Source organism: Puma concolor, chromosome A3, assembly GCF_028749965.1.
Source record: "Puma concolor isolate L17-30 chromosome A3, mPumCon1.1.hap2, whole genome shotgun sequence".
NCBI classification, from domain to species: Eukaryota; Metazoa; Chordata; class Mammalia; order Carnivora; family Felidae; genus Puma; species Puma concolor.
The window spans coordinates 135924714-135951371 of NC_141669.1; the positions used below are offsets into that span (position 1 = coordinate 135924714).

The 26658-nt window shown below is 59.5% G+C and overlaps 1 protein-coding gene across 2 annotated transcripts in view; it reads right to left on the reverse strand.

Annotated features, from left to right (window-relative positions):
* Positions 1 to 5494: 5494 nt before the first annotated feature.
* Positions 5495 to 26658, reverse strand: part of PMEPA1 (prostate transmembrane protein, androgen induced 1) — a 54115-nt gene continuing 32951 nt past the window's right edge. Inside the window, exons 2-4 of one of the 2 annotated variants that reach the window (XM_086702562.1) lie at positions 12950 to 13101; positions 7553 to 7606; positions 5495 to 7074 (exon numbers count right to left, since the gene is read on the reverse strand). In XM_086702562.1, coding sequence (XP_086558688.1) covers positions 6526 to 7074; positions 7553 to 7606; positions 12950 to 13101 — 755 coding nt within the window. In that variant the 3' untranslated portion in view covers positions 5495 to 6525. Of the gene's footprint in view, positions 7075 to 7552; positions 7607 to 12949; positions 13105 to 26658 lie in introns of both variants that reach the window. The other variant, XM_086702561.1, reaches the window with a different exon arrangement.

Genomic DNA, 26658 nt, shown 5'->3' on the forward strand with positions numbered 1-26658 from the left:
GTTCTTTTCCTTCGGTACAACTGTACAAAGTGTTAAAGAAAACGCGATGCCGCTTTGGCACGGGCTTCCTGTGTGTTCTGTCTCCCCTGTTGGCGCGCCCAGCCTTCCTCACTGCGAACGTTCCGTCTATGCCTGCGACTGAGACAGGAAGCCAGACACACATGCTGAAATAATTTCAACAAATATCAACTCAAAACCAACTTGAAGCAGCCGAAAAAGGCAGGGCTGGTTGGGGCTGCGTCCCCCCCGCCTGGTGCCGAGCTGACCGCACGGGCTGCGCGACGCTCATCCACAGCCTTTTTCCTTGAGGGTCCGTGCATTCGCCTGTCCGGCGACCCGGCAGCTGCTGGTTTCGGCCGCCTGGCACCCAAACCCCCCTCTTGGGCGAAATCACCCCAGTTTTCCTCCGGACAACGCTCGCTCTCCCTCCTCAGCGCAGGTGGAGTGCAGAGAGCCGGCCCCGCCTCCAGGGCGTGTGACTGAAACCTGGCCAATCAGAGCATGCTTTCCCTGGCCAATCAGAGCAGGGCAGAGGGGCTGCACTGATTGGCTCGGCTTGGGGCACATGATCGCAGCCAGGCCAATGGGATCCAGTTCTGGGACTTTGGCTGGCAGAATTAGAAAGGAATTTCTTCCCACTTGATTCAGAGCAGTGAGAAAAGGAGCCTGGGGAGAAGCTGGGTACCGGGAGGGGAGAATCTACTTGAAAGGGACATCAGTAAGGGGGAGCGCCCTTTGATGGTGGAGACAGACATCTTCCTAACGTCACAGTGTGCCCGTCTGGATCTGGTGGCAAATAATCTCGCCCTGCTCTCCCTGGTGCTTTTGCGTTACAAGAGTCAACGATTCCCTCTTCTGCTAAAGCCAGCCTGAGTCGGGTTTGGCTCACTTATTAGAGAAAGAATGAACAGATTCCAAGGCAGCGCTCTGCCGGGCTGTACGGGGGCCCTGCTAAGTCTCCTCCTGGACTTTGCCCACGCAGGCACCTGGTTCACTCTCTCCCCTCCTTCCCCCGCCTAACATCTCCGGGCTTGAAATCCAGCCTCCCCTCACCCTGACAGCACACTCTCCTGCCCTCACTGGATGGTGCTGTGGTGCCAGTCCGTCTCTAGAACCAGAAGGTGGGATCCTTGAGGTCAGAGGTTGGGCCTTGTGTGCAGGCACCCCCGAGCAGCACCCAGCATGCGGCTGTGCTAAAAAAAAAAAAAAAAAAAAAAAAAAGTCAGATGATTGAGAGATGAGACCTCCCCAAACAAGCTGCCAATTTCAGTCAAGAACTTGGCACAGGGCTTTCACCTAGTAGGTAATAGGCATTCTGATTTCTACCTTTATTCTGGACCGATTCAGCTCTATCTGCTTGAGCTGAAGGCAAGGTGTGGGGAGGGTCTCCTTTTCGTTTAGAACCCGAGACGCCCTTCTCAACCAGCTCACAGGCTCTGCCCTCAACCCCTTCTGCAGACGAGGTGACTGAGGGCCGGCAAGGAGAGTGACCGCTAATGAGAGGACTCAGGCCCCGGAGCCAGGCTGGGGCACACACAACACCGTGGTGTCCCTCTATCATACCAATACCGAAGAGTAGAGAGCTGTTTTGGGGGTTTTTTCCTCAAAAAAAAAAAAATTTTTTTTTTTTTTTTTTTTTTTGGTAATCTGAGGTTTTCCTCCACCACAGAAAGTAAACAAGTAAGATAGATGTATGCCCCAAGCTCTGCCCTGACTGTAGGGCTCTGTGCTCCAGAAGCTTACAGAACCCTGGGGTTGGGGCCCAAACAGCGGTGATCCCTGGGGAGTCAACAGGTTGGGCTGATTTTTAAAAAACATTGACCATCTGGTCAAGGTTAAAGATGGCTCTATTTAGAGAAAGAAACACGAGTTTCTGGGATGGGCACTGTGGGTAGCTCACTCAGACTCCCTGCGATCCCTTTTAAGGTCCTGTCTCCCCTTCCCCGGCTTCCACGCGTTTCTTTTTTTTTTTTTTTAATTTTTTTTTTCAACGTTTATTTATTTTTGGGACAGAGAGAGACAGAGCATGAACGGGGCAGGGGCAGAGAGAGAGGGAGACACAGAATCGGAAACAGGCTCCAGGCTCTGAGCCATCAGCCCAGAGCCCGACGCGGGGCTCGAACTCACGGACCGCGAGATCGTGACCTGGCTGAAGTCGGACGCTTAACCGACTGCGCCACCCAGGCGCCCCTTTCCACGCGTTTCTAATGGTCGGTACCTGGGAACATCCCCTGAGGGCCACCCCGGGGCTTGTGAAACGCCTCACCAAAGAGCCAGGAGCATCTGAGAGTCTACCTCTCATCCGGAAGCAACTTACCCCCTAGAGGTCCCCACAGGTCCCTTTGGGACCTTTGGGATCAGGCTGAGACGGACTTTGTCCAAAACCGTCCCTACCTTGCTTTGTTTCTCCTCCTTCTCGGTCTTCTTCCCAATCCCCTTAACCGTCTCCCCTAGGAGCGCCCCTGACCCATCCCCTAGCACAAACCCATGCCTCAGGGTTTACTTCTGGAAGGGACCCACCTCAGGTAGTTTCTTTCTTGCAGACCTTATCAGAGCGTTTGGCACGCTACAGAGAAGGATGATCTTCTAAGAGGGAGGAAAAGTAGCCAGTGTCTTGCAAACTCTTTCCACCCCAATTAACAAAAGCGGTGGGCTAATTTTAACCCCTTTTATTACAACCCCCTGCCTGAGCTGGTGTCTTCACTGGGCTCCCCAGAGGCTGCCTGAACTGGAACAGAGGTCCAAGAGATGGCTCAAGGGCCCACAGAAGTTCAGCGGGCTCTCCAGCACCCCACTAAATGGGCCCTGGGACTGTTGCCGAGGGCGGTGAAGGGCGGGGGGTAGGTGAATGTGACCAAAGAAGTCAGAAAGCCTCATTCCAAAGAATTGTAAAATTTATTGTATAAGTATTGCAGCTTTTCAGAAAGTCATCATTGCCACTAATGATTATTGATACACAAGAAGCGATTTCATCAGGCCTGTGGATTGGCATCCAAATACAGAGTCTCACGTGGCAGCAACGTGGGCGCCGCACCCAGCGTGCCACGGGGAATTTACACGAGTTTAACTTGAACAGAACTTGGGAAACAGGGCTGCAAAGGAGAGCGGCTTCAACGCCAAGAACGCAACGTAAAAGCGTGCCATCAGCACACCGCCGTGGAATCGGGCAGGCAAACAAGAAGGCGTGTCCTTCTGGGCTCTATAGTACAGCAAAATTCGAAGCGCGGCTTCCAGGACAAACAAAACAGAACAAAACGACACTTGTAGTCTTCCTGATCGCTGGGATGTCCTATGGATCTGGAAGCTTTGTGGGCACGTAGGAAACAAGTTCGGAAACATACCATTCACAGCGGAGACAAGGACAAGGGACAGACTCGGTTCTGGCCCTGGCCTGGTGTTCACTAGACGTGGGGGGCGAGGGGAGTCTCAGCTCCTTGCAAAGAACACTTTGTGGGGGACACGGGTGGCTCTTAGGGCCCCTGCTAAGTCGGCCTGCGGAGACCCGGGCTTTGTTGGGGGGGGGGGAATGCTCTTCCTCGGGAGGAAATGCGGTTGAGAAGCAGGGAAACCAGGACAAGAGAAAGCCCCACCCGGTCCCCCTCCAACCAGCCACTGCCGAGGACACCAAACTTGTTACTGGCAAAAGGGGGCCTCCCGAGGGGTGCTCAGAGCCTTTTCAGCGACAAGGGCGTGGCGGCCAGCATCTGGAGGGGAACGAGTGCGCCCCCAGAGACCAAGAGCTTAGTGCTAGCAGTTTCCAGAAACACCCCCCCCCCCCCGGTTTTCTCGGGATGCGCCCCGACTTCGCCCGGCCTCTCTGCCGGGAGCCTCTGCAAGGGGCCTGTGCTGGGCACGAAACCCCGGGGCCCTGCGGCCCAGCGGTCCCGGGATGTGATCGCGGAGACGCGCTCTGCCCTCAAGCCCGCTGAGGTCAGGAGCCCACCCTCCTGCTTCCTCCCACACAGACCACACCGCCAGGCAACAGGATCCACGCGGAGACCCGGGCCACGCCTGGGCCCGACGTTGCCTAGGCAGACGAGGTCGGCGTCCGGGCTCACAACCCGCCCGGGAGTTGGCACAGGACTGGACCCAGTAGGTGACAAGGAGGGGCAGGAGGGGGTCGCCTGGCTGGGCCAGGCGCCTCCACGGTGGAGGGCGGGTGGGACCGGGCACCGAGAGGGCTATGGGGGTGTTAGAGAAGCAGCCGCAGGCCTCGAGTGGAAAGGCCAGCCCCGGGGGGGGGGGGGGGGTGACGGAGACACTGCCCAGGGATGCCCCCCAACCGGTGACGAGAGGACACTGCTTCCTCAGTAAGGCACTAGGGAGACTGACTCTTCACGGAAAAGAAAGATACAGCTTAAAAAATTTTTGTTTTGTTTTGTTGTTGTTGTTTTTTTAAATCTATAAACGTGTCCCTGTACCTTTTAGGACCAATGACACCGAGTTCTCAGCACGACTTGCGAAAAGCATCCTCTCTGAGAGAGGAGCGAAGTTTAGGCCGAGGACCCCACGGAGAGGCAGCTTTTTATTGTCAAAGTACAAGAACCTTCTGCCAGGCTGGTCAGCAGCGAACGCCCAGAGTCCGCGTTTATCTGTTGGTCACCACGCTCTTAAAATGTGTATATAAATAGAGTTCAAATGGTCAGAACTTCAAAACTGTTCTCAGGTGTTTAAGTAATAAAAAAGTTGCTTAGAAACAAGTTATTGCCCATATGCCTTCTCTCGCGTTAGTCTGACAGCATTCTTCCAGAAGGAAAAGACAGCTCGGGGAGGAAGGGACCGGGGGGCGCGGGGGGGGGGGGGGGTCACCCCCTGGAATGTGAACCAGTAGATCCCAAGGGGCGCCCCCCCCCACCGCTGGCCGGCCTGCCACTGTCACACACGTGTGCCCACTCACGCGCCCTCGCCTGCACAGGCCACCAAGGGATCCCGCCAACCCGAAATCGACTCGGCAAAATCCTGGCAAACGACACTCGAATCTGATACAGACGCTGGGAAAACACAGACACACGAACACGCCGAACACGACTGTTTCCACGGGGAGAGGAATGGATGTGTGGGAGAGGAGGTAAAGAATTCAATTCTGATTTGAAAACATAAAGCACAGGTTTACGCCGGTTTCCCCGTTGTCGGTGCTGTTTCTCTTCGCGTTAACCCGCTGTCGTGTCCTGGGAGACACCTGCGCGTGTCACTTTTTCTCTCTGGTGTCCCGTTTGTTGGCCTGTTCGGTGAGAACTGCTACGTAAAGAGAAAGCCAGGGATGAGGTCGAACTCCTCGGGGGCCTTTCCAATCTGCCGGTGGCCTCCGCCAACCTCAGCTGAGAAGTCCTGGACCCGCCGGATCGTCCGCACGGAAAGCAGCCACCCCAACCTCTCCGGCGGGTCCCGGCAACGTGCTCCGGGAGCGGCAGCGGCGGCAAAGGGGGCGCCTCAGCCCCTTCCTGGGGGGAGGGGGAGGGGGCTCATGCTTAAAAAACAGGAGGAAAAACTAAGATCCTTCAGGAACAGTTTATTTTCATCTGGGGCAAGGCAAAGCCACCACCCTGGCACCGGGTGACCGATTTCCCCATCTCGTCTGCCATCCAAAGGCTGTGCCGGCCCAGAGGGGGAAATGCGTCTCCTCCGGTGGGGAATGTATCAGGCGGTAACAACCGATCGCTAGACAGAAGCTTCCACTTACGCAGGAAGAGCGCCCCCTCCGGAAGCCTCCCCCAACTCCGTGCAGAGCCCGCCCTCTGCCAGACGGCCGCTGCCAAACTCCGCCGCTTCTCCCTTAAAAGTCTCGACAGACACGATAGAAGTTTCCATCAAACAAGCACTGACATAGTTATATTAAAAAATAGTGCAAAAGCTCAACATTTATATAAATAACTCTAAACCCCTGCTTTGTAGTTTTTTTTTTCTTTCTTCTTCTTCTTCTTTACAAGGTAATACACGCTTTCTGACCTGGCACTCAAAAATTGCCTTTTTTTTTTTCTCTTCTAGTTCAGAAAACAACTTTTTTTTTTTTTTAATAGGCCTCTTCTAATACAAAAATACTCCTGCCCTCACAATACTTCTCTTATTTTATATATATTTATATATATAATATTGCAGATCTTTAAACAAAGGTTTTGTGCAAATAGGTCTTTAAAGTTAAGTGAAATCATCATAAACAAACGAAAGGAAATAAGCATTCACGCACGCAGCTCAACTAGGAACAGAAAAGACTAGGGTAGGTTTTGTTTTTTTTTTCTTTTTTCTCTTTTGCCTTCAAGACACAGCTCGACAAAGAAACGTGGTTTTTTTTTTGTTTGTTTGTTTTGTTTTGTTTTTGCAAGCTTTCTTAGCTTGTGCATTCAGACCAGACAGAACATGTAAATATTGATACACAGAGAGAGGGGGAAAGGATGGATACGCGCCACATTTTCTGGGTGCCGCCCGGTCCTCCTCTGTCTTCTGGTTTCGGAAGTGCGGAGTGTTTTGCCTTTCTGTTTTTTCTTTTTTTCCTATACTCACTGCTGCCCGGCCCCGGCCCCGGGATTCCTAGAGAGGGTGTCCTTTCTGTTTATCTTTCTCTTTGCTCCAGGCGGGTGAGCTCTCCAGGGGGGCGAGGTGTGCGTGGGGGAGCCGGGTCCCCTCCAGCAAGGAGGGCGGCCCGCTGCTCTGCTGGTGCTGGAACGAGGGGGACCCGGGGTAGTGCCCGATGACCTCGCTGTAGGTGGGGGGCGGCCCCTCCATGCGCCCGCCGCCCCCGTAGCACGTGGCGCTGATGCCCGAGTTACTGCTGGGGGGGCAGGGGCCGCCCAACATGGCACTGTCCATCAGGTCGCTGTCGAAGATGGTTCTGTTCGGGGGCGCGCGCACGGACTCCCGGTTCAGCTCCAGCTGCTGCTCGGGGTCTCGCAGCTGGAGGGTGCAGGGGCCCTGGTAGGGCGGGGGCTCCTCCCCGTCCGACAGCGAGATGGTGGGCGGCAGGTCGATCTCGTGCTGCAGGTACGGGTAGGTGGGCTGGAAGCGGAGGCAGCGGTCCCGCTGGGTGAAGGGGGGCACGGCCAGGCGGTCGGTGGGCCTCGGAGGAGCATAGACCTGCGGCTGGAGGGAGCAGGGAGGGGGGGGGCGGAGCGGAGTGAGGGTCCCTCCGCGCCCCCGAAGCAGGACCCGAGGCGCTGGGCCCTGCTCTCCGGGGGACGGGACGGCAGGTGGCGGCGCCCAGCGCGCAGAGTCCGGCCGCGCGCTGACGCCGGGGGGGGGGGGGGGGGCACCCCGGGCTGGGAGCATCATCCCAGGGCTGAAATCGGGGCAACTTTTGTCCGCGCGTGTTGCAGATGCTGTGGGCCACTCCCTGCGGGTAGAGCGTTACGTCCCGGCTTGGGTGATCCCAGCAGCCGCGGACGACGACTCTTTGGAAAAGGGCAGAGGTGTGGGCCAGCAGCCACGCCGTTCGGGCCAAGGGAGGCGCCCCTGGCTTGGAAAGGGGGACCTGCTGGGAGGATGGCCTTCAGGCGTCCACAACAGCAGCCTTGGGGGACAGGCGGGGGGGGGGGGGGCGGGAGGCAGCACAGGGTCTCACCTCTGGGATTCCGTTGCCCGACACGGTGCTCTCCGAGGGCCAGAGGCATCCTTCCTGTGCGGGGAGGAGAGGGGCGGGGTCAGCAGGATGAACAGAGGGGAGAGAGCAAAGGGGCCGACTGGCTTTGACCCTGCGATCTTGCATGTGCCATCAGATGCAGCACCCGGCCACGGCTCCCCATCCGCACCCTGGGCCCTGGGCGGTTCTGGCAGCAACCAAACGGCCTTCGGTGACCACGTGAAGCGGCGAGGTCGCATGTCCGCTTGCACCCTAACACCTGGAACATACTAGAGACTCCAATGAGTCTGCGCGGGCTGAAGGCTTTCCGGGTGGGACAGTTTTGAGAGCCGTAGAGCCCCCTCGTGGCCACGTGGGTAACTGCAAGCCTCGCAGCCACCCGCCTTCCCCCGGCTGTCCCCCGAAAATTCACCTTCCACGCTCACGCTTTCCAAAACCTACATCTAATTGGCGAGCCCCTCCTTCTCAGAACTCTCCAGCAGCTTTTCCCAGGCACCTTAGCACGAACCCAAGTTCTCTTGTGAAATGGCTGGTAAGGAAGCGGGCCTCATCCAGCCCTCCTGGCCTCGACCACCACTTGCTTGCAGGGTGACCTCGGCAAGTTACTTAACTTCTGGAACTTTCCACGGGTGGAATATGCTTGGAGTGCCTGTGGCCCTGAGTGAGTATATGGAAGTGTTGGGGGCCACGCCCACCCACCATCTAGCGCAAAGCGCATGCACCCACGGGCCTTGGCACTGGCCGCCCCACTGCGTGGTCAGGTCTGCAGACTTTCTCGAACACCCCTGTCTCAAGAGCTCAGAGCCCGGGGCCTGCTTCCGATTCCGTGTCTCCCTCTCTCTCTGCCCCTCCATCGCTTGCACTCACGGAGCTGCTCTGTCACCAAATCGTGATCCGTTCGGTCAGCAACGGTGGAATGAGGCACCGCCTCTTGCCAAAGGGGTAAGTGCCACCTCACGAAGCCCGCAGCCTCTGCACACGGGCCCGTGGCCGCCCCCCCCCGACCCGTGGACAGGCTGCATGGGAGTGGGGGACAGCTGGCCACGTGCGGTTTCAGGTCTGGGGGAGAGACCCAAGGGTCAGTCAGGGAAGGGGGACCCCATACCAGGAGGCAAACCCAGCCAATGCTGGTCACATGATGCTAGACAGCCCTGAGCCTGGGGGCAGGGGGAGGGATGTCTTGTTAGAATTTTACAGCTTTCTGTAGGCGTAACAGATAATATTAACTGCGCATATCCAGGGTATACAATTTGGTTAAGTTTTGGCATGTGTATATACCAGAGACCCATCACTACCATCGAAATAACATTATCACCCCAAAAGTTTCCTTGGGGGCACGTTTTTCCGAGGGGTCCCACCTAAGACATTCTCACTCACCGGCTGGGGCTGGAGCAGGAATTGGAGGGGGCGGGTAGGCCGAGGCTTGCAGTTACCGACATGGCCACTAGGGGGCTCCATGGCTCTCAAAACCGTCCCACCAGGAAAGCACTCAGCCCGCACACAAGACTCATTGGAGTCTCTCTCTAGTATGTTCCAGGTGTTAGGATGCAAGCAGACACACGACCTTGCCCCTTCATGTGGTCACCGAAGGCCGTTTTGTTACTGATATCAGTAACGTATCAGTCACTGCCTTGGTGGCAGAAACCACACTAAGCACTCTCCTGGGCACCTGGGCGGCTTGGTCAGTTAAGCATCCAACTCAATTTTGGCTCCGGTCCTGACCTCACAGTTCGTGAGTTCAAGCCCCGCATCAAACTGTCAGTGCGGAGCCTGCTTGGGATTCTGTCTCCCTATCTCTCTGCCCGCAACCCATCCCCCCCCACCACCACCACGGTCTCTCAAAAATAAATAAATAAAGCACTATCTATCTCATTTCTCCCGACAAACCTACAAGGCAGGCTGAGGTCGGCTAGCCAGGCTGAGGAGGCCTAGCTGGTGAAAGGCAGTGCTAAGATCCAAACCCTGACCTGCCTGCCTCCAGAGCCACCCGGGCTCAGGCTGGTCCTGGCAGGCTCCGCAGCCCCCCGTCGGGCCACTGGCACAGTCCATAGGTGCCAGGAAGCAGATGGGGACATCTACCTGCTCCTCAGTAGGGTCAGGAGTCCCGGGGCGTGATGCACGCAGCCAAGGATGAAATGTGACCCAGATAAACTCCTGCCTAAAACCCTCCTACGAGTCCCTCTGTCCCAGGCTCTGCATGACGTGGCCGCCCAGGACCTGTGCCCACCACTCCCCCGACTCCCAGCCCTAGCACAGGGAATATCTACCTGGCTGCACGGTGGCACCACCCAGGAAGCTTAAGACAACACCTGTCGCTGCCCCAGGAGCCCCACCACAGACTCCCAAATCACCCACCAGCCTCATCACCTGACTGCCTCCAGCTTGTGCACCTCGGAGTCATTTCCTCCTCCAGGGAGCCTCCCAGGAACCACCCACCACCCCCCTCCCCCCCCACTCCACTGCCTCCCTGGCTCCCATAGCAACTCAGCCCCTCTAGCAGCCTGGCCCATTTGTATAGTGATCGAATGTCCAGCTGGCTGCACTGGCCCCGATCAGAAGCCTTGTGCCCACAGAAGCCATGTGGGAGGCAGGAGACCCACGCCAGGGCTGATCTGGGGACAAAGAGAACAAAGGGTTGCCCCATCCAAAGCCCTGGCTGAGCCCTAGTCTGAATGCATCCCTGCCCCACGTGGAGCGGGCCCCGTGCACAAACCGTCTCCCGGGGGTGGGGGCTACGGGTGAAGTGACCATCGCTGCTCAAGTTACATAAACTTTGCGGGAACAATGAAGGCCGCCAAGGAGAGGAATTCAAAGCGGGGAATGTTTGTCCAAAGTGGTGTCTGAAAGCAAAGTTCAGAGACCCGGGAGCAGCTCAGAAATGAAAACAGGACGCTTCCTGGGTGGGGCCTGGCTGCACCTGTCCACCTGCTCAAATGCGCCCGGGTGGGACGGAACCTGCCTTCACAGGTAACATTCCCCTCACCTGCCAACCCCAGCGCAAGACCCTTCAGACCCACAGTCGGTGCCACCGTGGTGGCTGGATCATCACTGTTGTTACCATTATGCGCTAGACCCTGGCATTCTGGGGCCACAGGCTTACCTAAATGTGGGCCTCATTCAAGCGAATGAAACGGGCTCACCCTGAAAAGGACCCGAGGCAGGAGAGCCATGCCAGGGGCAGGGCCGGCCCCAGGCTGACAGTGGCCAGGTTTGGGCCCCTGTGGGAGGTCACGGGGCCCTGAGACTCCTCTGACTCGCCCTGTCTGGCGGGGGGTCCCCAAGGGAGCCACCACACTCAGTTCAGGCCTAACGAAGCTCTGTGTTTACCCCGCCAGGCAGCCCCAGGGGTCCATGCAGGCGGCTGGGGAGATGGGGGTGGCGACTCTCCTTTGGCTTCGGGTGTCCAGGAACCGGGGCCCGAATCTTTACCTGTCTGGGCACAAAGTCCCAGGTGCTACCCAGAGGGCGATCTCCCCGCCCCCGGTGGCAGCAGGGATCCCTCCCACCGGAACCTGTGTCATTTCCCCAGCTCTCTGGGCAAACGTCATCCTCCCCGCGACTGTACCTATGGGGCAGGCTGCAGAAAGGCTAGCTCCACCCGTCTGAGGGAGACTGAGGCTCAGAGGGGCCCAGGTGGCCCACCCTGGGCACCCCCCCCCCCCCCCAGCTAGTGCCTTCTCGTTTGTTCCAAGTGCCCTCCCTTGCCCCAGCATCCGAGGGAGGACAAACGGGCCTGGGCTCTTCAAACTGCCACTTACAGGCTGAGAGGCTTCAGGCAAATGCTCCCACCTCTGCGGGCCCCAGGTTCCCCCCCACAGAGTGGGGTTTCCAGGCTGCCGCGGGCGGGAAAGCACCGGGCACAGGGGAGGCAGGTGCGTGCTCGCCACGGTGCAGCTGGCAACGCCGTCACTCGGGCAACAGTCACAGCAAAGAGACACAGGTGAGCCCGGGCCTTAGCCGCAGAGGATTCCTTCAGAGCAGCAGCCTGGGTGCCCCCCCCCCCCCGGACACGCCGAGCCTCACGTCTGGGGTGCGCAGTGTTCCCGTCAGAAGGACCAAGGGGGTGGATCTCCTTGCCCTGGCTACCTGTGGACGTGCTGCGGCGGCAGCTGGATGCAGGAGGAGATGCCTGACCCTGCTGGGGACAGGCCTGCCAGCCACCCCTGGCTCAGCCCCACCGCCAACTGCAGGCGCCCCCCAGAACCGGGAGGCCGGGTTGTTCCATGGCTGTCCTCACGGGCTCAGAGACGTGCTCGGGCGCATAGCCCCGGGCCACCCACGTGCCACCTTCTCCCTGCAAATCCCAGCCTGTCCATCAGGCCTGGCCGCCCGCTCCTGCCCAGGTTGTGAAATCACACATCACACGCACAGGGACAGACATACTTGGGGATGAACCCGGCAGCCCCTGCGGCCCGCCTGCTTAAGAGCGGCCAACGGGCAGGGCACAGTTGAGCCCCACAGGTGCAGGGGGCCAGGCGGCCCTGGATGCTCCGAGCCGCAGAAGGGCCAAGTTCCGGGCCCGCAGGGCCCCCCCACGTTGTGGAGTCGAAGGGATACTGGTGGGGCTTCCAGAATGCCCCGGGACGCTCGTAATCCTAACGTCACGTCAAAACGCCGTATTCTGTGAACGGCCGGGACCCCTCCAGAGCAGCGTTCGTCCTCGCCTTCCGGGACCATCGTCACTCTCCTCCTTCAGAGCTCCGCCTAAGAGGCTCGTCCTGACTCTCCTGGCCAAACACACCACGCTGGGATCCTCGGGGACAGTCACTCTGGCTTCCTTCCGAGCGCCCCTCAGCATCATCTGATTTAGGTGTCCCTGTCTGTGTGGATCCAGCCACCAGGCAGCAACCACAGGGGGCTTGTCCACAGCCATTCCCTCCCCCGCCCCTCCCCCCCCCCCCTCCGCCAGTGTCTGGGAGGTTGTAGGCCCTCTGCTCCGTAGGCGTCTGTGCAGTGAATGCATGAATGGGTGGGTGGGTGATGGAGTGGACGGGAGTGTCTGGGCCGTCCTGGCCAGCGGCGCCCCAGCCGTGATTCGGCGCTGAGCCCCGACTCCTCTGCGGAGCGGCGTGAGCCCCGCTCACGGTAAACGGCAGCCCCATTTCAGCAATCGGGGCTGGTCCGAGGGCGCACGGCCAGGACCAGTGGAGCTGGGAAGGCCCTTTCCAGGGTGACCTGTTGTCCCCAAGACACGGAGCCCCCGGCCCAGACGCCTGCAGGGTATAGAAGAGAGGGAAGGGCCGCCTCCCTTCCGTCCGGCCTCGGCCTGTACCCCGAACACCCTCCTCCATCGCCTGCCCAGCAGTGTCCCCTGTGGCCGCCGACTGCCTCCCTCCCGTTCCTGTGAGCGCACCCCGAGGCGGGACGCCAGACGCTTACCGAGGAGAGGGCGTCTTCTCTCCTCCTGCCCTGGCCGTGCCGGCCGATGAAGGAGCGTGCAGACAGCTTGTAGTGGCTCAGCAGGCACGTGATCACCACCACCATCACCATCACCACCACCACGATGATGGTGATCTCAACGAACTCCAGTTCTGCTGCAGGACCAAGGGAGACACGTGAGCCCACGGGGACCCCGACGCCGGCCCAGCCCTTCCGAGGGGACCCCGACGCCGGCCCAGGGCTGGATCCCCTTCTGGGGGGAGCCTTATGCCAGCCCAACCCTTCCGAGGGGACCCCGATGCAGACCTGGGGCTGGGGATCCAGCCCTTCCGAGGGGACCCCTATGCCGGCCCCACCCTTCCGAGGGGACCCCTATGCCGGCCTGGGGCTCGGGGCCCAACCCTTCCAAGGGGACCCCGATGCAGGCCCGGAGCTGGGGATGCAGCCCTTCCAAGGGGACCCCGACACCGGCCTGGGGCTCAGGGCCAAGCCCTTCCAAGGGGACCCCGACGCCGGCCCGGGGCTGGATCCCCTTCTGGGGAGAGCCTTATGCCAGCCCAACCCTTCCGAGGGGACCCCTATGCCAGCCTGGGGCTCGGGGCCCAACCCTTCCAAGGGGACCCCGATGCAGGCCCGGGGCTGGGGATCCAGCCCTTCCAAGGGGACCCCGACGCAGGCCCAGCCCTTCCGAGGGGACCCCGATGCAGGCCAGGGGCTGGGGATCCAGCCTTTCTGAGGGGACCCCGACGCAGGCTCAGCCCTTCCGAGGGGACCCCAGCACAGGCCCAGGGCTGGGGATCCAGCCCTTCCGAGGGGACCCCGACGCAGGCCCAGCCCTTCCGAGGGGACCCCGACGCAGGCCCAGCCCTTCCGAGGGGACCCCGACGCTGGCCCGGGGCTGGATCCCCTTCTGGGGGGACCCTTATGCCAGCCCAACCCTTCCGAGGGGACCCCGATGCACGCCCAGCCCTTCCGTGGGGACCCCTATGCCGGCCCAACCCTTCTGAGGGGACCCCGACGCTAGCCTGGGGCTCGGGACCCAGCCCTTCTGAGCATTCGCTCACCTCCCTGCAACACCCCAACACTCACACACACACACACACCCTCCCCACTGCACACTCACGCGCACACATACACACGTGCACACACACAGGCACGTCTATCACAAGCACACCCCACCCTGGACGGGACAGGAATGTGTGAGAAGACCCGCCCCCCGGCCCCCCAGCTCCCGGGAAAGAGGCCTCAGAAAAACCACATTCAGTGTTCCTTTTCTCTCTCTCTCTCTTTTCTTTCGGTGTTGTTTTGTTTTTCCCCTCGAAGGCGGAAAAACCCTCAAGTACTGGAAAAGGAAGGAGGTTATTTTGATCCTGCCAGAGCCGGGGCGGTTTCTGCTGACTCGAGCGGGTCCGAGTCGAGGCGGCTCGGCAGCTGGCCGTGCTGGGTGCAAGCAGAGCCCCCGGCGACGGGCGGGACGCCAGCGCCGGTCGAGCCGGGGACCCGGGTGGTGACACAGCAGGCGAGGGACAGCTCGGGGGGGGCCCAGCTGGGCCGGCCTCCTCCAGCCCACGGCCGCCCACCGGGGAGCAGAGCACCCCGACGCCCGGCGCTAACAAGCGATTCGCTGAGGGCTCCCCAGGGCACAGGTTCAAGCTCAGGGCCACTGACTCAGCTCTCCCACCTCCGAGACAAACTGACTGACGCTGGAGGCGTGGGGGCGGGTGGCAGGTGGGAAGCGGGAAGCAACAGGCAGCAGGAGGTGCGCCGGGTCAAGGGCTCTGGGCCCACCCAGACTCCAGCCCTGCGGAGGCCACTGCTTCCTGCCTCAGTTTCCCTGCGGCTTCCAGCAGGAAAGCGATGCGTCCTAGGTGGGAACGTTACCGTTTGCAGAACGCTGGGTGCTTCTCCACACAGAACCCCAGCCCCCAACACCCTCTCCAAAGCCCTGGCCACCCCCTTCCTCCCACGCAGGCTCTCCAGCACACCCCCCTTCTCATGCTGCCTTACAGGGGTGCTCAGCTGCACCTACGATGCCTGCTGCTGTTATTAAGTCGAGGGAGCCTGCCCACCAGGGGACATGTGACACTTTCTGGGCACATCAGTGGCTGTCACAATTGGGTGGGGGCCCCCTACATTGCATGGGGATGCCCCTCGACAAGGAAGGACGGGTCCACGCTTGGGCCGTGGCTCTGGTTCCCAGGCGGGGCTGCGTCCCATCGTGCCCTGGAGGGCCCAGCAGGGAGGACGAGCTGGCCAGGGACTTCAGGGAGACTGTCCCGAGTGCCCAGAAGGCTGGGGCCCTGCCCGGCAGATTAGGCAAGCCTGGAACCGGCGGAGGGTCACCCTCACTTTCCTGCTGGGATCCAGTAACAGTGGCCACACCTCCTGCCTCCCCAGACAGGCTGGTCTGGCCTCGGCAGCCTGTTCTGACTCCCTAAGGGCAGGGTCCTGTCTATGAGGGCCCAGGATAAAGCCGCCCATTCAGGGAACATACAGGCTTGCTTTGTGCAACCCCCACGCCCTCCTTCCTCAGAGGGGCCTACAATTCCCCTCCCCCAGCCCGGTGCACTCTTCACCCTCGCTGGGACCACGGCGGTGGGTTCCCCCCTCTGCCCCCTCCCCCTGCCGTCTCCAGGGGCCCTGCCCACACTGGCCCGAAGGAAGGGACGCGTGCCTCCGGTCTGCCTTTGTCCCAGGCCCTGGCCCTCCTCCTGGCGTTTTCCAGGCCCCAGAACGTTAAGGTGAGACAGCTTCTGAGGCAGGGTGCCCAGGGGACAGTGCATGAAGAGCTGGCAGGCCTGTGGGCGTGAACAAGCCCTCCACAGCTCTCCTGACCCCGCCAGGCTGGGCCAAAAGGGCAGGAGAACATAGTTCTGGAGGCTGGGGTCCAGAGTGAGACGATCAGCCCCAGAAATGAGCACGTGAGCACCCTAGGCCTTTGCTGTCTCCCTGGGCCGCGACCCAAGTACGGCGGGGACCCCGGAAATCCACACGGGTGAGGAGAGGGAAATACTCTCAGAAAAAAGAGAACCCGTGACTGAGTACATTCTGGAAGCCAAAGGCCTGAGTCTAGGTTCAGAAGAGGAGAGAGACTCTTAAGGGTTCCTAAGCTCTGTTACAGGTCCGTCAGGGTCCCTAGGCCCCAGTGCGACCCTGGACCTCACCTAGGAGTCCATCCCAGCCCCCCCCCGACGTAAAAGGAGGCTAAGGGCACCTGGGGGCAGCACTGTGCACGGACAATGTGCTCAGCACTCGGGGAGCCGCTCCCTCAGGATTAACGGGGGGGCTCCCCACCGCCTCGGTAGAGCGAAACAAGGTGTGCCCACAAGCCGGCAAAGAGAAGGTTAAGCAGGGCCGCGCTGGATATTCCAGGCCAGGCCCAGGCCCGGCGGCACGAGCGGGTGGGGGCACTCAGGGGTCCAGAAGAGGACCCGGCCGGCAGCTGGTTCGCACCAACCCCTAAGGCAGAGCACCAACCGCTGGGCTGAGTGCTCTGGCCTTGGCAGTCCACACGCTTCCACTCGGGGGCCTCCTTCCAGGAGGCACCGCCTTCAGGGGACACAGCCCGCTTCCCAGGAAACGCACCAGGACAGCACCTGCTGGAGAGGCGGCAAACTGGAGACCACGTGCATCAACAGCCTCCCCCCCCCCCCCCCCCCCCCCGCCCCGGCAAAGGAACAGCTGCGCCCTCTGCTTGGCCCCAAGCACCGCTCTGGGTGACATCACCTGCTGGGCCCCGGGGCTCGGGGGGTGGCCTGGGCTCCGGCACCCCGACTTCCCTCTTCCGCGCGCAGGCAGCCATGGTGACTGGAGCGTGGGCCCGCTCCCCCTAGCCGGGCACTACTTCTTGGAACCCCAGCCGCCCCAGAGGCCGGCGCCCGGGGCAGGCCGGCCCAGTGCGGTCACACCTCTGCTCTCCCCAGAACCCAGAACCCATCTGTGAAGCTGCCCGGCCTTCGGCTGGCAGCACATTCAAGAGGCTTGAAAGCACCGGGCAGACCGAAGCTTGCAGGGCGGGCAAGCTGGGGATTTCCAGCCCCGAGAGAAGCCCAAGTCACCGACCTGCCGCGGATGTCGGGGACGGGGCCACAGCGATCCTGCCTTGTTTCCTCAATCTGACAGCCCTCCCCTTCAGCGGGGCCGCAGGCCAAGTGCCCAGCGTGGTGCACGCAGGGGCGGGTCCTGCCCCTGCCCACCCCCTTCCCTGGCTTTCAAGTCTCCCGTGACCACAGGATCCACAGCCAGAGGCTGCTCACCGACAAGGGCGGATGGACCGGAGCGGGAGGAGTGGGTGGGTCAGTCGATAGCCCCGGGTCACCATGGTCACTGCAGCCGTTATTTATCATGACCCCAACAGCTGCAACATCCACAAGAGCCCACCTCCCCTAGGTCTGTGAGGCGGGAGCCATCGCCACCGGAACTTTGCAGATGGGGACGCTGAGGCCCGGGGTGAAGGTGCCTCCTTCAGAAAGAGCAGGGCTGGGTCTGCAACCCAGAGCCTCCCTGAGAGTCCTGTTCTAAGAAGTTCTTTGCAGCTTTCCCGAAGTACTCCTTAGTTTCCCCTCCCCACGCCCGGAGCACCTGGTCCTGCCTCCCTGTATCTGCCAGCTACACGCTGTGGGACCCCGGCCACGCAGGCCTCTGTGGAGTCCCCGTTACGACCCAGCATGGGGGAGATGACGCAAGAAATGTAAGAGCTCAGCGGACTCCGCCGTCCCCACGTCCCAGTTCCTGACACCCTCATTCAGGCTGATGCCCTAGAAACGCCGAGGTGCGCCTGGCTGGGGGGTGCCCCAGGGTTGGGGGTTTGGAGCAAGGTCGATCCGAATTGCTCACCCCGGCTGGCAGCTGGATGCAAGGCCATGAGGGACGTACAGACACTCGTCCCGCTTCTGCGCCGAGGGCACAGCTCCAACAGGAGCCTTCGGAAGAGAAACATGTTTCCCTCATCTCGTTCCGGGCGTCAGGTCCGCTCACCGTGGGGAGGGCGGGGGAGCGGCTGTGCCATTTCTCTCCCTAATTTCCCCCTTGGGGTGGGTGATGGATGCCGTAGGCTCTCGGGGGTGGCCAAGCCCATCTTCGGCATGCAAAGTAAGGTCACTCTAATTTAATTTAGCGTCTTCTTTCCTGGTGAATAATTTCAAATTAACAGGCTCGTCTGCCTCATCGGAGCGGCCTGACCCTCCCTTTTGTCTTCTCCTCCAGAGACAGACACAGTCACTTTGAGATGTGTGCACGCCCATCTCTGGTCCTTTCCCAGCTGGCCCGACAGTAGAGAGAGGTGGCGTGTGCCCAGGGCCCCCCAAAATGCCAGGCACGGCCCACACGCTCAGAAGCATCGCCTTACCGAATCCTCACCGTCCTTCTGTGCAGCAGATACGAACATGCCCACCACCCCCTGCACCTGCTCTACGGACGAGGAAGAGGAGGCTGACGGAGGGGATGGCTGGCCAAAGACCACACCACCCACAGACCCAGGACCGTTCCTTCCTCCCAGCCGTGCGGTCCATGCAGCCGGTATTCGTGGTGGGTGGCACCGCCTCCCACCCACGGTGGAGGAAAATCACAAGATGGTCAGGAAGGTCATCCCAGGCACTCCGGGGGAGCTCTGGGCACCTCTCAGGGCACTGCGGAGAGATACGAACGGTGACCGTCCCTCTGCTGTGGAGCACGGAGGGCCAGCCAGGACAGGACCTCCCTCTCTGAATTCCCACAACAGCCCTGGGGGTGCAGCATGGGCCCAGAGAGCAGTCCTGAATCCAGGCCAACCCCGATTCCCTTCTTCCCTGCGGTGGGGCCCTGGCAACCCGGGGAAGCCAGGAAGGACGCTCTCTCTCTCTCTCTGAATACGGCTTTTAAATGAAAATTAAATAAAACCGTGGCTTAAAAAGGAAGCCAACTACATTAAGGCAGTTATCAAACTCTCAACCAGATGCGTGATATGGAAAGAACACCCAGAATTATTTTTGTGACGCAGGGATAGTATCGCATTAAACAGGACCTGGCAGGTTTTCGACGTGATGCGAAATCCGTGGTTTCCACTGGTGACCACGCGGCAGGTGCTGCTGACGGCTCCGTGGTTTGGAGCCCGTGTTCCTGATCGGGTGGGGGAAGGTGAAGATGCGACGAGTTCACGGCCCCCTGTTCTTGGGGACAGAGCCTCGATCGGAACCAAGCTCAGGAGCCCGGGTTCCAACCCCCGTTCAGCCGGTTCCCAGCTGTCAATGGGGGTGCAGGCCGGTGCAGAACTGTGCTAATACGCGCTATTCGCTATTATACGCGGGTATATACGTGTTCAGTAGGACGACGCACCTCCCCGGTGCAGGTAAGCGAGGGTGACCGTCACCACCCGTTCGGTTAATCACCGGGGTTGGCCGTTGGGTACCGGAGCTCATTCTGTCTTTCCTGGGCTGGAGTCCACCCGGCTCCCGCCAGCCCACAGGAGGTTTCCAGACCAGACGACCCCCCACGGCCAACCCCCCCACCCCCCTTGTGTCTGCTCCCAGCGGAGGGGGCAGCTGGTTTGCTTCCTGGTTAACAAGCAGCCCGTGCAGGCGGCCCTGTCTGGCCTCCCGGCCGCACACCAAGGAATTAGGAATTGGCCCTGTCTGAAATTTATGAAAATCTAATCTTGTTAGACCTGCCTGGATGAGACCCACTGGGGCGGGCTTCATTGTCATTCAGCGGAGCCCCAGCCTGCCTGGGGTTCCAGCCACTTCATTACTGCCCCCCCCCACCCCCTCCCTGCATTTGAATAAGAACCCGGCTCCCTCCCCACCTAGAATGTCAAATAGAATTGAACCAGACGTCAAAGGAATAACTTTCTGATCACTCCTGGTGCCATTTCAAACACCCCCCAACGGCACATTTATTTCTTAGGGCAAGACCATTTATAGGGGGAGGGGGGAATGAATCTGTCTTTCTTTTGAGGCTTGAGAGGTGGGCAGCAAATCTAGGCCAGTATTCTCATTTTTAAAAACAGACCGAACCGCTTACCAAGCGCTCACTCAGTGCCAAGCACACAGCTGGGCGACTGGCACCCGTTACCTGAACACGTAGCCCTGAGATACTGTCTGGCGTTGTCTGGGTAGCCTCAAGGAAGAAGCCACAGGGTGGCTGGCGAGGGGGCGGGGACTGAGGCTCTCCGCACCGCTGGTCACAGTAAGATCCCAGGGTACAGGTTAAGGACACGTTTGGCCCCAAGGCTCCCTTCGAATCGTAGCTTTGCCGCTTACCACGACCCTGGCCAGGCAAATGACTCCGTGTCCGCATCTAGGGAAAAAAAGAGGGGTAACCGCACCCCTCTTCACACGGTTGTGGCTACGAGCCGCACCGGCTAACTTGGAGCCAACATTTCCAGGAGGGAAGCCCTGGAACCAAGGCTTATGGGCTCTGGACGTTGCCTGCCCGCCCTCCTCACACAGACCTGGGCTGGGGCTGTCCGAATCTGCAGCAGCTGGCCACGGCTTCCCTCAGCAGGTCCCCACTGCCAGCACTGTAGCTCACGGACGGGATACATCGGGAGCGCTTCTGGACAGCGAAACTAACAAGCTCTCAAAACACGCAAGTATGCCCGCTTGACCATGCAAATCAATTTCTGGGCCTTTCTCTCCACATGTTCTTTCTCCTGGGACTCTCTCCCACTCGCCCACAGTGCTCTAACCACGTGTTCCGTAAAAGGGCCAAGCACAAGCCCCACCTCAGGGCCTTTGCACATGCCCTTATTTCTGCCTGGAATGATCGTCCCCCAAGTACACGTGCTTACTCCCTTCCTTCCGGTCTCTGTGGCAGTGCCCCTTCCTCAAGAAGCATCCCCGAGCACCGTGCCTGGAACAGGGCTCTGCCCCAAGCCCGAGGACCCTATGCCCCGTGCTGGCTTTCCTCTTCACTGAAGCACTACTCCGGAGTGCTAACGTGACCTGTCTAACCATTTATTCCCTGCCTCTCCCTACTAGAATGCCCGTGTCACCAAAGGTGACTTTTTGCTTATTGTGCGTCCCCCGCACCTGGACCAGCACCTTCCCCTGACAGCACACGCATGAAGCATGCTGCATAAATGGCCACATTTCTTTTCGAGTGTGCCGATGAGGGTCCAGAGGGGGCACTGCTGGTTTGCACCGAAGGACTCGAATCCCCAGGAGCCACTTACACGTCCCCCAGAGGGGCCGACACAACCCAAGGAGCCACAGCACTGGCACCAAAGACACCCCGAAGACAGAAAGAGAAGCCACCAGATAGGACGAGTCTGTTTTTGTTTAGAAGAAAACAAACGTGTGTGTGTGTGTGTGTGTGTATTTTTAAAGTGAATCTCAGGATGCACACCTATGTCTGTGGGTGACTGTGTCTGCACAGACCAGGGACCAGCGGGCCACCTGCAAAACCAAACTTCTAGGCAGAAGTCAGTGAGTAACAGCTGCGGGGGGGGGGGGGGAGGGGTGGAGGGGTGGAGAGGATGCCCAGTAGGGAAGCGTGTGCAGGTGTGCCTGTGCCTGTGACCGAAAGGGAGAGAGAGAGGAGAGAAGAGAGAGAGAGAGAGAGAAGAGAAAGAGAGAGAGAGTCAGCCAGGCAGATGAGGGAAGGCTAGAAATGGCCTCCAGGCAGAGGGGAAGGCAGGTGCCCCGACCACCTCTCTTGTCCTGTTTGTTCCATAGCAGTTCGAATGCCAAGAGGACACGACACCCTCCTTCGTGGATTGGATACACTCCATGCTGTGCGTGTGTCTCCTTCTAACTGCTAAGACGCCCTGTCCTCGCGCATGAAGGGTCACTGTGGTTAGTGGGTAAAATGCCTTTTATACCCTGGGGGTAGCAGGGTGCGGAGGCTCATTAATTTCTGGGGCTTCACCCACGCGTCCTGAGGTCACCTTCGGGGGTGGCCTCGGAGAGGCTGCAGCTGCCCCGTAGGTGAGCTCAGGGCTGGAAGCGTGAGTGGGACCAGCACCGCAAGCTGAGGCCCCAGGGACAGCACAGCCTGGGGACCCAACGCCCCTTCCCTCGGGAAAGACAAAAGCCGAGCCTTCTCTCTCTCTTGCTATTATCCAAATGGAAAGAACTAATGAGATTTTTTTTTCTTTCTATTGTTACTGACATCGAACTTCTTTAAACACCCGCTGTCAGCAAAATATCAATCACCGTTGGAGAGTTATTGGCAGCACGGAGTAAATTCATGGTGAAGAGAACCGTTCCCGCCAATGGTCACGTTGGAGGTGCCACGGAAAGTTCTTTAAAATAAATCACAGGCATTTCGTTAATTGAGGAGAACAGGGAACAAATGGGGAGTGGGTCGCATGGGTGAACCTGTCGGCCGGTGGCAGGGCTGATGGCCATCACCTTCTGGGAGGGCATTTTGGTGCCTGGGGGGCTCAATCGGTTAAGCGTCCTGCTTCGGCTCAGGTCATGATCTGGTGGTTCGTGAGTTTGAGCCCCACATCGGGCTCTCTGCTCTCAAGCACAGTTGAATCCTGTTTCCTTCTCTCTCTGCCCCTCCCCCGCTCGTCCCCCCCCCCCATTTCAAAATAAATAAATAAAAACTTAAAACAATCAGAAGCCATCCGAATCCCCCTAAAGAAAGCCTGGAGCATGACATCACGCTGTCCAATGGGGCCGCTCAAAAGGTACCTACAACTACCCCGGGTTTCATCACCGACATTTTGAGCTGGGTCGGTCTCTAATGTGGGGGCCGTCCTGGGCGTCACAGCATGCTAGCGGCTTCCCTAGCCTGGACCCGCTGGATGCCAGCAGCACCCTTGCCCCTAAGTCGTGACAGCTAAAAATGTCTCCAGACATGGCCCAGTGCCCCCTCGGGGGGCAGAATCGGCCCCCGCTGACAACTACTGGTCGAGGCCTGATGTTGGACGGACGTTAGCCATTATTCTCGAGCAGAAAGAATGAAAACTTGGAACAGCAGAGACACTATGGACCCCTCTTCACGGCAAAACAGGATAATCGCCACATGGTTAGCACGACTACTTCTGGAAGAGGGGGCCTATGCCTCTTACTTTCTGTCTTTCTATGCTGTCTGCGTTTTTACGGCAAACCTTGGTAACTTTAATTCTTGAAACCTTTACGGAGACAATTCGGGCACGTGTGTGTGCTTGTGTGTGTGTTTCCGAGTGCGGCCGACAAGGCCACTCGTGCTGGTCCTGGCCACTCGGGAGGCCCCTGTGCTCCTGGAAAACCACAGATGTTTCTCTGATTTACCGGTTTTCAAGAGCCTGGTGTTTCCCGACAGGAGCTGGGACAGCAGCCCCCGGGGCGGGGGGCGGCGTGAGCCCAGGCTCCCTTTCCAAGCCTCTTGGACCCCAAGCGCCACTCTGGAACAGCAGCCACAATGCGAGCCGTATTAAGCCACTTGTCCACGCTCTTCAGTCACTGTGACGAGGGCCTCGTGCTGGAGAGCCTCCGAGGATCCATCCGATGCGGCCTCAGGGCTGCCCCGGGCGGCCCCCTCCTTGCAGGACTGAGGGGGGCCCAGTTATTGTGGGGCTCACTCAGGGCCAGGGCAGGGACACAGCCTGATGGCCAAGGTCAAGCCCAGCCCTGGCTGCCCCAGAGCGATGGACTATGATGTCAAGTCCAGGCCACTGTCATGTGGGACTCCCGGCTCCAAGGGACAGAGTGCCTCCCCCCCCCCCCGGTTTCTCCCTAGTGTCTGGGCCCCCACGGGTGCTCAGGCAGCAAGACAACTAGCAGCCAAGCACCAAGGAGCCAGGCAGGGGCTCCAGGTGTCGAGCCAGATGCATCACACACGTCTCCAGGCTCTTTCCTCCACCTTCCGACCTCATCGGCACGTGGGACCTCACCGGCGGAACCGACCTGAAGACTGAATCCCCCAGAAACACGGCTCCTATGGCGTCAGGCTCAGAGCAGACCCTGCAGGGGACAGGGCGGGGAGGCCTCAGGCTCCAGACTGAATGACCCTGCCCCCCACCCCTTCGTCCATGCTGAAGCCTTAACTCCCAGTGTGGCTGTATTTGGAGAGGAGTCTCTAAGGAAGTAAGGAAGGTTGAAGGAAGTCAGAAGGGTGGGGCCTCGAGCTTATAGGATCGGTGTCCGTATAAGGAGAGACACCGGGGGCACGTGGGTGGCTCAATGGGCTCAGGTCATGATCTCACGGTTTGTGGGTTCGAGCCCCGCGTCGGGCTCTGTGCTGACAGCTCGGAGCCTGGAGCCTGCTTTGGATTCTGGGTCCCCCCCCCTCTGCCCCTCCCCCACTCATGCTCTGTCTCTCCCTGTCTCAGCAATAAATAAACATTAGAAAAAAATTAAAACACAAAAAAAGAAGAGGTGTAGGAAAGCTCACTTTTTCTGCACCCACACATCGAGGAGGCCATGTGATGGCTCGGGGAAGGTGGCCATCTACCAGCCAGGAAGAGAGAGCTCCCCCCAGAAACTGAATCTGCCGGCACCTTGAACTTGGACTTCCAGCCTCCAGAACTGAAAGAAATTTCTCTTCCTCAAGCCTCCAGGCTGCGGTGTTTCCCAGCTGACTATGATACCTGGCCCAGGGAGAGCAGCTGCGTGGAAGGAATTCAGCCACCGGTTGTGAAGGGCACGACCCTGGGAGACACAGATGCACCCCACCACTTCCTGTGCACCTGCTATGTGCCCGGCCCGGCCACAGAGCTGAGGCTTTCCAGGGCAGTTAGTCACCTGAAACCCTACCCTGATTTGTCCCTTCTGTGGCAGAATGAGTCAAATCTGTGCTCCCGGAAACCTGGCCGGGTTTGTTCGTGGGACAGGCGAACGACGATCGGAAATCTAAGGCCCTTCGAACCGCGAGCAGACGCCAGCACGTCCTCTGTGGTCTCCCTGAACCTTCCCCGCAGCTCTCCGGGACGGCCCTGGTCCTGCGTCCCCGTTTTAGGGACACGGAATCCGAGGCTGAGAGATACAGAACAACACGGCCAGGTCACACAGGTGTAGGTAGCAGGGCCTGGGACACGGGGGCCTGGTGTCCAAACCATGGTTCTTGCGCCAGAGCAGACAGGAAGCTCAGCAAATGAGCCATATCGACAAACCTCCCCCCCACCCCGAAAGCCCCGACGGCTAACTCGCCACGAGCCTCCGCTCATTTCTGAGAAGGAACGGCGAGACGGCAGAGACCAGAGTAGGTCACGCAAGTGCCGCCTTGCCGGTCGCCGGAAGGATCCCTTGCGACGAAGCATTCCTTGCGGCCAGACTGTCTTACAGCCTCGTGGGGAGGCTCCAGGAAACAAGGCTGGACACACAGACAGTGGGCCACGCATGGACCCCCAGGCTGGGCAGGGCCCGGGACAGGGGGGAGCACAGGTGGGGAGAGTGGCATCCTGGCTGGAGCAGCCCCACCCACGCCCTCAGCCCGTGGGAAAGCGAATGGCCCCTCTCCGCTTCTGAGGGTCCGGGAGTCTGGGGGTGTCTGTGTATCTGTCTCCCATCTACGATCATCTGGGTGCTTGTGTCTGAGTATTTGTCTGTGTTTCTGGGTGTTTTCTGTGCGTGTGTGTGTGTGTGTGTGTGAGAGAGAGAGAGAGAGAGAAGAGAGAGACTGTCTGGGGTCTAAATCTGCCAAATCTTTCCCTATGACTCTGCACGAGCGCTTCCTCTTTTCAGGTGACAGTCAAAACAAAGTCCCAGCGGGCAGTTACGAGCCTCCCAGACACCAGCCGCCTCTTCCGCTCCCCACCCCGTAGGCAAGGCTATTCCAGCCCTTAGTATCGTTGCCTTTTGAAACAGCATCTTCCAGAAGCAGAAACTCCCAACGGCTGGCAAGACCCAGGTTCTAACCAACTGTTCTCGGAAGGAAGGAGAGGCCCACAGAGGCGCCTCTTCTGCACGGAGACGGGGACGCGGCAGAGCCGTGGGAGGCGAGTGGTCCAGCTCTGGATTCAAATCCCGTATGCGTGGCCTCAAGCAGTCATCTGGCCCACCTGCCTTAGATTTTCCCCATCAGAAATACAGATGGGTCCATAATGTGCAACTTTCCAGGACCGCAGAGACTAAGTGAGCTAGTGAAGGTATACTAAGTTCCCTCAACACTAGCGGGTACCCAGCAAGGGAATAATAAGTGGTGGCTATCATTAGATTAAAAAAAAAAAAAGTGGGCGGGCGCCTGGGTGGCTCAGTCAGTTGGGCGTCTGACTTCGGCTCAGGTCATGATCTCGTGGGGTTGAGTTCAAGCCCCGTGTCGGGCTCTGTGCTGACAGCTCAGAGCCTGGAGCCTGCTTCGGATTCTGTGTTTCCCCCCGGGCCGCCTCTCTCTCAGCTCCTCCCCCACTTGTGCTGTCTCTCTCTCTCTCTCAAAACAACAACAACAACAACAACAACAACAACAACAAAAAACATTAAAGAAAAAAAAAAAGTGGGCAACTCACATGACCAGGCAAGGCATCAGGGCTAAGAAGACGTTGGTGTTCATTTATTAAATGATCTGGAGCGGCTGATACTGAGCACGTAAATTGAATTTGTCTGATAACAGCTGGCGTGGAGACAAGGAGATGAGAAACAGCAAGAGAAACCCACATGCAGCCCAAGGTCGGGCTGCAGACACCCAAGGGGGTGGCTGGCTGGGGTCCCGCCCTCGCAAGGCAGAGCTGGGGAAGACGTAGGGGGTCATCCCTCGAGACCAAAGAGTTTACCTACATGTGCTCCCCTATCCTTGCCTCCCCCGTGGCACACGGACGCCCCCTACCCCGGTCTGTTCTGCACCCAGCAGACAGAGCGATTTTTTTT